Consider the following 12,505-nt stretch of genomic DNA (forward strand, 5'->3'; position numbering starts at 1 on the left):
TACGCAGCTCGCGTCGCTGCGACGCGACCGGCGTCGCTGCGCCGCAGGCGGCGTCGCTTGACGCGTTTCGATCATGCACGCGAAACGTATAAATGCGGGACCACCGCCTGCGCTGGCTCAGTCCGACGAGCGCCCCAGACGCGCTTGCTGCTTTCGCCGTCACCGCGTTGTTCAGTTGATTTCGGGCACAAGTTCGCCCATTAAACTCTTTTTACATCTAACCTCGACGCAGTGTTCCTTTCTGTCTGCCTGCGTGCCAGGTAGCTCACCGTGACCTACGTGACATTTTGGTGGAGGTGCTTATGCCCCGGACACCCCCTCAAAGCCGTGACACCAGCCCAAGTGCATCTGGAGCTGGCGACGCGGAAGACAGCTCCAGAGAAGACAAGAAGGAAGAAACCCGGAGCAGCCGCCGCCTTCAAGGACTGCCGGCTGAATTGGGACCACTACCTGCCCCTGGTCGCCGTGTGAACCACCGCTGTGGTTCACACGGTGGTTTGTTTGTTTTCACTGTGGTGAAGCCGGCCACCTCCTTCGAGAATGCCCCTACCGTCAGATGGGCCTCCGCGGGTACAACATCGACGCCCCACGACCTCTTCCTGGCCAACGGCCTCGAGAAATTGAAGCCTATCTTCGAGCGACCGAAGATGCCGCCCCACGTCCTTTCAGGTCCCCGTCACCCTACCCACGCCGTTCGTCTTCGCCGTACCCAGGGCACGCGAGGGAGAGGTCACTGAGCCCTCGTAGGGGAAACTAAAGCCAGCGACGTCAGGAGGTGACGCCGCTCTCGAGCGAAGACCGAAAAACCCTCCTACAACCACGACGCATTCCGCCGCCTCGACGCATTCCGACGCCTCGTTGCATTCCGACAACAAGACGCGACCCGACGCACCGACGCCACAAAACACGAAGCCGCAACCCGACACCACAAATTCGATGACGCGGCTGAAGGCCACAACAGCACCTTGCCACGAGGCTTCCACCCGACGCAGCCGCGACCGTGCGAAGCGACAGACCGCACAGTCGGTGACCGATCGACATCGAACGCGAACACCAAGTGCCGACTTACAAGTTACCCTAGATGGACATTCAGTGGTTGCACTCGTCGACACCGGGGCTGACTACTCCGTCGTTAGTGGACGATTTTTGTCACAACTCAAGAAAGTCAAAACCGCATGGGAAGGTCCTCAAATACGCACAGCAGGAGGCCACCTCATAACCCCGACGGGACGATGCACTGCGCGAGTGGCTGTTCACGGTCACACCTACCCTGTGAACTTCATCATCCTACAGCACTGCTCTCGCGACGTGATCCTCGGGATGGACTTCCTGAACGAAAACGGTGCGGTGATCGACCTGCAGACGAAAACCATAACACTGACGACAAAACGGTCGGAAAGAATGCAAAGCAATCATCATCGCGCCGCGTTCACCATCCTGGACGATCAAGTGAGCCTCCCGCCAAATGCTGGCGTCATCGCACTCGTCGAAACAGACGCGTCCTCAAGCGGCGATGCGATTGTCGAAGCGAACTTGCAGCTGCTTCTGGATCGCCAAATTTGCGTCGCACGCGGTGTCGTCCACCTGCGTGAAGGCAGAGCGGCTGTGCTAATAACCAATTTCAGCACGGAACACAAGCACCTCAACAGGGGTACGACGGTCGCTTTCTTGGAAGAGTTCGCCGAAATAAGCGACGCATTAGCGCTCTCCGAGTCGTCCCATGAGGCGTCGTCGACGGTGGCTGATGAGGTGAACTTCGACATTAATGCCTCCCTGCCTCAACAAAAGCAAGAAAAGCTACGTCGCCTTCTTCTGCGATATTCCGAATGTTTTTCTAAGTCGTCGAGGATCCGGCAAACGCACATAGCGAAGCATCGCATTATAACCGATGAATCGACTCGTCCCGTCCGCCGAAGTCCCTACCGCGTTTCAACGCGAGAACGTGAAACAATCAAGACGCAAGTTGAAGAAATGCTTCGCGACGACGTCATTCAGCCGTCCAAGAGCCCGTGGTCTTCACCGGTGGTGCTTGTAAGGAAGAAAGACGGTACCCTACGATTTTGCGTCGATTATAGGCGTCTCAACAGCGTCACAAAAAAGGACGTCTACCCGCTTCCGAGAATCGACGACACGTTAGATCGACTGTGCGGTGCCAAGTATTTTTCGTCGATGGACCTCCGCAGCGGCTACTGGCAGATTGAGATCGATGAAAGGGACCGTGAGAAGACTGCCTTCATCACGCCGGACGGTCTTTACGAATTTAAAGTCATGCCATTCGGACTATGCTCAGCGCCGGCGACATTTCAGCGTGTCATGGACACCGTGTTGTCTGGGCTGAAATGGCAGATATGCCTCGTATATCTCGACGACGTAGTCGTTTTCGCATCCACCTTCGACGAGCACCTTAATAGGCTGGAGACCGTGCTAGAGGCAATTAGGGTGTCGGGACTCACTCTGAAACCAGAGAAATGTCGTTTCGCCTACGAAGAGCTCCTGTTCCTCGGTCACGTAGTTAATCGCGAAGGTGTGCGTCCGGACCCCAAAAAGACGGCAGCCATCGAAAGTTTCCCGATACCTAGTGACAAGAAAGCTGTCCGTAGATTTTTGGGGCTCTGTGCGTATTACAGGCGTTTTGTCCGAGATTTCTCTCGAATTGCAGAGCCTCTCACTCGCCTTACGAAAGCCGACGCGCAGTTCACATGGAAGAAGCCCCAAGAAAACGCTTTTCGCGAACTTCAACGACGCTTGCAGTCACCGCCCGTACTCGGCCATTTCGACGAGAGCGCTGACACCGAGATCCACACGGATGCAAGCGGCATAGGACTCGGTGCTGTGTTGATTCAAAAGAAGAACGGCCTGGAGCGAGCCATCGCCTACGCGAGCAGATCACTGTCGAAAGCCGAATTGAACTATTCGACTACCGAAAAGGAATGCCTCGCTGTCATCTGGGCGGTCACAAAATTTCGGCCGTACCTTTACGGGAAGCACTTCAAGGTCGTCAGTGACCACCACGCTCTGTGCTGGCTCGCTAACCTGAAGGACCCGTCAGGTCGCCTCGCTCGTTGGAGCCTGCGACTACAGGAGTTCGACGTCACCGTCGTGTATAAGTCAGGCCGAAAGCACACAGACGCCGACTGCCTTTCGAGAGCCCCTGTTGAATCCGCCCCGACCTCTGACGATGACGACGATGCCTTCCTTGGGCCCATAAGCTCTAACACCTTCGCACAAGATCAACGTGCCGATCCTGATCTACGCTGTGTGGTTCAATATCTCGAAGGGAAGACCGATTCAGTGCCAAAGGCATTCAGACGCGCGCTTTCATCGCTATGCCTGCGCGACAATGTGCTTGTGAAAAAGAACTTCACGCCGTACAAAGCGGCATATCTACTCGTCGTGCCAGTCAAGCTAAGGCAAGACATTTTAGAAGCGTCTCACGATGAGCCGACAGCGGGGCATCTGGGATTCACTCGAACTCTCAGAAGAATTCAAGAGAAATACTACTGGCCGGCCCTGAACGCAGACGTCGCACGCTACGTGAAAACCTGCCGAGATTGCCAACGTCGGAAAACACCGCCTACAAGGCCAGCCGGCCTCCTGCAACCAATCGAGCCACCATGGAAACCATTCCAGCAGATAGGCATGGATCTGCTTGGCCCCTTCCCGACGTCTACTTGCGGGAACAGGTGGATAGTGGTAGCAACGGACTATCTGACGCGCTATGCCGAGACAGCGGCGTTAGCATCGGGAAATGCAATCGAGGTCGGCAGATTCTTCTTAAAGAACATCGTTCTCCGTCATGGTGCACCCGAGGTCCTTATTACAGACAGAGATACGGCATTCACAGCTGAACTTACGCAACAGATTCTGCACTTGAGCCACACGAGCCATCGGCGCACTACAGCGTACCACCCGCAGACAAACGGCCTTACGGAGCGTTTAAATAAAACACTCGCCGACATGCTCGCCATGTATGTGGACGCCGGGCACAAGACTTGGGACGAAATCCTTCCGTACGTGACGTTTGCCTACAACACCGCGCCACAGGAGACAACGCAGATGACGCCATTCGAGCTTGTCTTCGGTCGCCAAGTCGCCACGATGCTTGATGCGATGTTGCCTCACGTTGAAGACGACAGCATCCATGCAGACGTTGCCGGCTTCCTTCAACGTGCCGAGGAAGCTCGTCAGCTAGCCCGAATGCGTATTAAAGAGCAGCAAAACGTCGACGCCCGACTCTACAACCTACGACGACGAGACCAAGAGTATGCACTTGGTGACCGCGTTATGGTGTGGACACCGATTCGTCGCCGCGGCCTTAGTGAGAAGCTCCTGCGCCGTTACTTCGGGCCCTACAAGATAACTCGACGACTTGGACCGCTGGTGTACGAGGTTGTGCCCGACGGAGTGACGCAGTCACAGCGACGTCGCGCACGACCTGAGATGGTGCACGTCGCGCGCCTCAAGAAGTTTTTTGAACGTTAGCGGACTAACAGACATTCTTTTTTTTTCCGTTATCCTTGGTTGATTGCATGCTTACAGGTTTCTTGTTTTCTTTAGCATCGGGGCGATGCTTTTTCACGGGGGGGTAATGCCACGTGCGTTTATTTCAGCTTCTAGCGACGCGAGGTACGCAGCTCGCGTCGCTGCGACGCGACCGGCGTCGCTGCGCCGCAGGCGGCGTCGCTTGACGCGTTTCGATCATGCACGCGAAACGTATAAATGCGGGACCACCGCCTGCGCTGGCTCAGTCCGACGAGCGCCCCAGACGCGCTTGCTGCTTTCGCCGTCACCGCGTTGTTCAGTTGATTTCGGGCACAAGTTCGCCCATTAAACTCTTTTTACATCTAACCTCGACGCAGTGTTCCTTTCTGTCTGCCTGCGTGCCAGGTAGCTCACCGTGACCTACGTGACAATATACTATGTCACAATATATATTGGTGCTGCAAATAGAGCGGCTTATGTCTTATACATATTTGCCAACTTTCCGTTTGTCTGATAGACTCCAGAATTCTGAAAAATCCTTCCAATTGCAAGAACACGGACCTAAATGTTCCGCAAATTTGGCCCAACTTGACCGTAGAAAAAAAAAAAGACATCATGCAACACGGACACTTTGTAATTGTATTATGTGCTACGTAGCTACTTGAAGTCAGATTTAAATCCAAGTTATTTGTGTGTAGGCAGCGTAGGCTTAACTCAGTTTACTTCAGATCAAGACATGCGTTGAGGAGTGTGCACGAGGCAAATGTCCAATCTGCATTGCATCCATTCCTGGGCAGCACACATAAAAATGAAACACGAGAAAGAATGCAGGGCAAGTGCACGTACTGTATTCTTTCTAGTGTTTCGTTTTTATGTGCGCTCGTCCGCTTTGCAATCCTTATGCGCTGCAAAATGGCCAGTCTCTAAAGTTGGGCTTTGTCACTTTACATCCATGTCTTGCAGTGAGGCACATCAAGAGAGGAGAGTGGCCACTGTCATAGAACATACGGTACGTATTCCTTAACTATACATGCATGCACGTGCTGTCCAGGACCACAGTACGAGCGCCGAGATGTCTAATAACTGTACAGGCAACCACTGAGAGTTGTTTCCGATGTTACTCTGGTAACTGGAATCCTTACTTCGGCCATTTTTCATGCCTCATAAATGAGACTGATGGGGCCTAGTACACATTTCTGAATTATACATGCATGCATGCTGTCTCTGGTCACAGCACGAGCATTGAGACATCTAATAACTATACTGACAGCCATTCAGAGCTGTTTCCGACATTGCTGCGACCCAGTAAATTTTTTTTTTTTTTACTTTTGCACAATGCGGCACGCATCAATAAATTTACAGACGTATCCCTAGTGCACCTGTTTCACTCAACAAGTAAATCTAAAATGATTGTATGACCAAAACATTCCCAATTTCGTTTAGTATTGCAATATAATAGCCTTGTCTTGATTGCTTTGCCTAGTCCTTAGTCCTGGCTGACATACACAAGATTCACAGTGTGATCACAGATGCAACCTATGTGCTTGTTTACCCACCTTTCACGTGTGACAGCGCTTTCAATTCTGCTACAGCCAGATTGCCCTACATAAACTTCAGCACATATCAGCAGAATTTGGTACATCACTCCGATGCAGTGTTTCGCATGGAGCTTCAAGTGTTTCACGCCACGTTCATCTCCAATGATCACCAAGTAGCCCAACGGCATATTGTTTTGGAAAGAAATGCCAGAACAACTCTTAACTGATTAGCCCTAGGCAGAAAAGGCAAGAGCCAATGTGCAGTCAACATTTCGATAAATGGAATTGTTCTCATGGCAACAGCTGTCCTTTAGCGTCTGGGCAACAGCAACTGTTGCCCTCATGGAGAGGTCCCCTTGCAAAACGTTTGCTCCACTCTGGCACACGTTCACTGCTGACCAATATTTATCTTCCTGTGGCACTTGTGTTGTTTCGATTTCAACACGGCTGAGATGGTGCAGTCCTATTGGTTGTAGCACTCGCAAAAGACAAGAATAAAGACTCGGCACACATGAAGTAATACTTTCAACCGGTTTATTTCAAGAAAAAATAGATGCTTCTGTATATGCATAACATACGCACATAGCAGAAAAAACAGGGGGAAGGCGGGAGATGGAAATTCAAGATGAGGAAAGCATATGTTGCCTTGAAAAATACGAGTCCACTTGTCGAAATGTTTGCTCCCGCTTTATATATACTGTCCCGAGGAAAGCATATGTAGCGTTGAAAAAGACAAGTCAACTTGTCGAAACGTTGGCTCCTGCTTTCACCTTTTTCTCGTTTTGCTCACACATAGCAGAAGAAAGACAGGAAGACTACAAGTGCTTCAAGACAAAACGCGACACCCTCTGCTGCGACTGTGATTTTTCGCTCACATCTGCCACAGCCAGAGCTGTTCTGGCACACGACCATGATGCAATTTTGGTCGTTTTTCCGCTTTCCGTGCAACCTGGTGCAGCTATCCACACGAGTATCAAAATGGCACAATTGGCGCAGGATTCGCACACATGTTAGAGGGAGCGATTTTCAAATACAAATTTCAAATTAAAATGAGCACTGACAGCCCAATTAATTTTTGTGTGTATACTACTATAATGGGCCCTCAACTCTCCGTTACAATGAAACCTCAACTCTCCGTTACAATGATAAACTGAGAATATTCGGACAACCAAAATGTGGTTCCTTTCAGAACGAAAAATTAATGTGATCCAATACTTCGAATAAACAGATGACGGGTTATGATAGATGCGGATATTGGGGGCTCCAGAATATTTTCGACTATCTCTGATTATTTAATGAACACCCAAAATGGACATTACACGAGCACTTTTGCCATCTAACCCCACCAGAATGCGGCTGCTGGAACTGGGAATTGAACCTGCGACGGGGCGCTCAGTAGCACCATATGCAATAGCTAACCTTGGCAAATGCCCTCAGGATGCAGCACCAGACGAGCACTAGAAAAATCATGCCCAATGCAAGTAATTTGCGATTTTTCACATGTCACTGTCTTCCAGCAGAAGTTACATAAGCCAAACATGGCCGACATATTCTGAATGAAAGGCTCAGGGAGCACCCCCACTATGTGTGGAGAGAAAATGAACAATGTTCAGATGGCCATTCAGCGTAAGGATTGCTCATGTGAACCAAAATTAGACGTGTTCATTCATAGACTGGAGTGAAGACGTGTGTAAAACTGGGCCCCTCTATTAACCCCCTTTCTTTTCGATCATTACATAACGACGGTCTCAAATCCGGCAACATTGATGCCTTCAGGTAGCATGTGTGGGTTTACTGACCAGTTGACTTCACCCAAAAAGGTCACATATTCGTGACGCCTGTGGCAGAAAGGATGTTCCACATCACCGCTGAGGCTTGCGAGTGGTGGTATTGGCTAACACTTTCAGGGTTGGTTCTAGTAGTAATACATAAATACCCCAGAAAGTGGTTGGGAGGACATCATCATCATCATCATCATCATCAGCCTGGTTATGCCCACTGCAGGGCAAAGGCCTCTCCCATATTTCTCCAACAACCCAGGTCATGTACTAATTGTGGCCATGCCATCCCTGCAAACTTCTTAATCTCATCCGCCCACCTAACTTTCTGCCGCCCCCTGCTACGCTTCCCTTCCCTTAGAATCCAGTCCGTAACCCTTAATGACCATCGGTTATCTTCCCTCCTCATTATATGTCCTGCCCATGCCCATTTCTTTTTCTTGATTTCAACTAAGATGTCATTAACTCGCGTTTGTTCCCTCACCCAATCTGCTCTTTTCTTATCCCTTAACGTTACACCTATCATTCTTCTTTCCATAGCTCGTTGCATCGTCCTCAATTTTAGTAGAACCCTTTTCGTAAGCCTCCAGGTTTCGGCCCCGTAGGTGAGTACTGGTAAGACACAGCTATTATACACTTTTCTCTTGAGGGATAATGGCAACCTGCTGTTCATGATCTGAGAATGCCTGCCAAACGCACCCCAGCCCATTCTTATTCTTCCGATTATTTTCGTCTCATGATCCGGATCCGCAGTCACTACCTGCCCTAAGTAGATGTATTCCCTTATGACTTCCAGTGCCTCGCTGCCTACTGTAAATCCCTGTTCTCTTCCGAGACTGTTAAACATTACTTTAGTTTTCTGCAGATTAATTTTTAGACCCACTCTTCTGCTTTGCCTCTCGAGGTCAGTGAGCATGCATTGCATTTGGTCCCCTGAGTTACTAAGCAAGGCAATATCATCAGCGAATCGCAAGTTACTAAGGTATTCTCCATTAACTTTTATCCCCATTTCTTCCCAATCCAGGTCTCTGAATACCTCCGGTAAACACGCTGTGAGCAGCATAGGACAGATCGTATCTCCCTGCCTGACGCCCTTCTTTATTGGGACTTTGTTGCTTTCTTTATGGAGGACAGAGGTGCCTGTGGAGCAGCTATAGATATCTTTCAGTATTTTTACATACGGATGGGAGGACAGCACCACGGTAGCTCAATTTGTAGAGCATTGCACGTGTAATGCAAAGACGTGGGATCATTTCCGACCTGCGGCAAGTTGTTTTTCCATCCACTTTCATTTCCATTAATTTATCATTTTTTTTATTCAATTAGTACAAGTACTTTCCCCTGTGTTCTCCTTGGTGTCTGTTTGTTGGCTTTTTATGCTATTTTAGCTGTATGGCACACACTTCCACTGCGGTTTTGCACATTCTGCATTGGATGATTTACTGAAGTTGTGTGCCATAATCATTGACATTTCAGGCAGCACGTTTGACGCAGAGACATTTGTGCATGTGACCTTACTCCTCCGGCAGGAGTTCCCATGAGAGAATGGATGCAGAGGCTTTGAGTCAACGTTTCAGCTGTTTTCTCACCATGCAGCAGTACGATACTTTGCAGACATAATTGTCAGCATGTGATTCCTGCACTATGCTTGTGTGTTTGCAATGCGCAATTGTGGAAAGTGGCCACTTAACCATGAGCTCAGCTGTTCCTATGGCACCCACCTTGTTATGGAGCTCCTTGAAATCACTGTACCGGTGCTTGGCCACCCAGCAGTAAGGGGGGATTGTCACTTGAACCCGGTACACCTGCACCAGCCCCCAAAAAGGAAAGCATTTATGTGATTCAAGCCTGTATTTCCCCACCCCCCCAACCAAATATGGGGGGGGGGATATTAATATTTATTTTTGTATTATTATATTATATTTATATTTATTTAGCAGGGGAGAGTTATTAGTAGAGTTTGCAGAACAGAATAATATGCGGATAATGCATACCTTCTTCCGCAAGCGGGATAGCCGAAAGCGGATGTGGAGGAGCTCGAATGGCGAGACTAGAAATGAAACAGACTTTATACTCTGCGCTAACCCTGGCATCATACAATATGTCACACCACAGTCCTATTCCATGGTTATTGGAATGGCAGTAAAGAACGCGCCGAAAGAGGCCATTAAACTTAGGATTTACCCCGAATCACTGACATTTGTATAACTGAGGAAGGCGTGTTAGCTCTTCTGCTCAACTTAGACACCAAGGAGTCGCCAGGTATTGATGAAGTACCCAACACCTTTCTAGTCTGGTATGCTGAGTGGTGTGCGGAGTACTTAGGTAACCTTAGTATTTAAGAAATCGCTAAAACGCTCAGAGTTGCCGTCAGATTGGAAATTCGTAAAAATCACTCCGATTCCTAAAGAACGAAACCCGTCAGCACCTTCTTCCTACAGGCCGATTTCTCTTCTGTGTACTTCCGTAAATTGCTAGAACACATCATGTGTAAACACATAACCAATTTTCTCGAGGAGAATCGTGTTATTGATAAACGACAGCATGGGTTCCTTCGTGGTCTTTCCACTATTAGGCAACTGAATGCAACCGTCCACGACCTGGCAGCAGTATTAGATAGGCAAAGTCAAGTCGATATCATTTTTCTTGATTTCGAGAAGGCGTTCGACCACGTATCGCATCACAAATTATTGCTAAAATTAAAACCCATATTAAAACACGATTGCCTTCTCTCGTAGATTGAAGTCTATCTTTCGCACAGACGTCAAAGTGTAGTTGTCGATGGTGTCCTTTCTGGTGCAGTCCCAGTGGATTCCGGTATTCCGCAGGGTTCTTGTCCTAGGTCCCCTTTTCTTTCTAGTGTTCATCAACGACATTGCTGAAAACATACATGTTAAACTGCGACTGTTTGAAGATGATTGTATAATTTTTCAAGAAATTTCTAGTCCTGACGATCAACTTTTTTTAAGCGATTCCCTATCTACAATATAAAATAGGCGCTTGATGTGGCAAATGACTGAATTCGAAAAAGACCATAGCAATGGCTGTCACACGTAAAAAGAATCCCTTAAGTTTTACATATTCCATAGCCAACAAACCTCTCTTAGTTGTAAATACCTTTAAATACTTATGAATTCACATAACCTCTGACCTTCGATGGAATGCGCATATCTTGTATATATAAAAAAAAGCCCTTAGACAACTGCACTATTTGAGGGGACTACTAGCACAATCTACTCAAGAAATAAAGCTTTTAGCCTATAAAACCTGTGTACGACCACTATTAGAATATGCTGCGGCAGTATGGGATCTCTGGATCGAAAGTAACAAAGTGAAACTAGAAAATGTCCAACGCAAGACAGTCAGGCTTATATTTAATTGCTACAGCTGGAATATAAGCTCAACAGCCCTGCTGCACATCGCAGAACTCAAAACGTTGGACATCCGACGTCACTGTGAACGACTAAAATTATTTTACTTATATTATCATAATAAAATAAAACTAGAGGAACGCATTCTAGTTGAGCACCTTACCCATTGCCCTACGCGTTCCTATCATTCTAAAAAAGTGTGCACATTTTGTGTAAAACAAATGTTTTTAAATACTCATTTTTTCCCTACACCATTGTTCAATGGAATGATGTGCCTGGAAACGTGGTCAGTTCCGAAACGGTGAAGTTGTTTTTACAAGCCATGAGTGAACATAGGGCACACATGTAATTTGTTTTGAGTCGAGTGTTTTGTTTCTTTAGTCTACTGTGTTTTGGACTCTCATCGAGTCTCGTTGTTCACTTCTTTTGCTGCAATGTACGTTTCCTCTGTTCCTATTATTTCTGTACCCCACTCCTGCCTAAGGCTTGTAATACAGGCCACAGTACTTGCTAAATAAATAAATAAAATGTGGGCATGCTCGGCTATGTGCGCTGCAGTGACCATAGAATGGTAAGAACTCGAATTACTCTACACTTCAGGAGGGAACAGAAGAAATTGGTACATAAGAAGCCGATCAAAGAGTTAGCTGTAAGAGGGAAAATACAGGAATTCCGGATCAAGCTACAGAACAGGTATTCGGCTTCAACTCAGGAAGAGCACCTTAGTGTTGAACCAATGAACGACAATCTTGTGGGCATCATTAAGGAGTGTGCAATAGAAGTCGGCGGTAACTCCATTAGACAGGATACCAGTAAGCTATCGCAGAAGACGAAAGATCTGATCAAGAAACGCCAATGTATGAAAGCCTCTAACTCTACAGTGTTAGATATGGCGCCGTTTCCTGAGGCTACTTCGAGTTCCCCAGACCACTTCGAATCGCAGCACAGCTAATTGAGGAATGCAGAAGCAGGGGTGCCACATTCCTGAGGCAGGACACGTGCAAACAAGTTCGTACGCCGCCGGGATTACAAGGGGTCCTCGGACAATAGAGCCCAATCGTCACCCCTCTTCGCCTTTGAAGAAGGCATTTGCCACCACTGCGGAGCCGTACCACCGAGAGCAGGTGGGCCCTCGTTCAATGGAGCATGAGCGCCCCCCCCCCCCTTCTCCACCTTAGAAGTGCATTGCAAGTCTGCGAGGAAAGACCGCAGAGAGCCGCCAGGTGTGACAACGCGATACGGGCGCCAACCATTGGCTGAAAGTGGCGTCATCTGAGCGGACTCTCCCATTGGTCAAACATGACGCGACTTCCAGTGCTCGAAGGGCTTAAAAGAA

The 12,505-nt window shown here is 48.5% G+C and overlaps 1 protein-coding gene and 1 long non-coding RNA gene across 4 annotated transcripts in view; both read right to left on the minus strand.

Moving 5' to 3' along the window:
- The window catches only part of LOC135899642 (nischarin-like), a 249,643-nt gene that overhangs the window by 191,594 nt on the left and 45,544 nt on the right, over nt 1-12,505 (minus strand). For 2 of the 3 annotated variants that reach the window (XM_065428951.1, XM_065428949.1), the window contains exon 2: nt 9,520-9,603. The exons of the other annotated variant lie outside the window; for it this stretch is intronic. In XM_065428951.1, coding sequence (XP_065285023.1) covers nt 9,520-9,603 — 84 coding nt within the window. The remainder of the gene's footprint in view (nt 1-9,519; nt 9,604-12,505) is intronic. 3 annotated transcript variants of the gene reach the window in all.
- Nucleotides 9,610-12,505, minus strand: part of LOC135899644 (uncharacterized) — a 48,087-nt gene continuing 45,191 nt past the window's right edge. Inside the window, exon 3 of the long non-coding RNA XR_010563664.1 lies at nt 9,610-9,848. This is a non-coding gene — a long non-coding RNA (uncharacterized lncRNA). The remainder of the gene's footprint in view (nt 9,849-12,505) is intronic.

The sequence above is a fragment of the Dermacentor albipictus genome, unplaced genomic scaffold (genome assembly GCF_038994185.2).
Source record: "Dermacentor albipictus isolate Rhodes 1998 colony unplaced genomic scaffold, USDA_Dalb.pri_finalv2 scaffold_16, whole genome shotgun sequence".
Lineage (NCBI taxonomy): Eukaryota > Metazoa > Arthropoda > Arachnida > Ixodida > Ixodidae > Dermacentor > Dermacentor albipictus.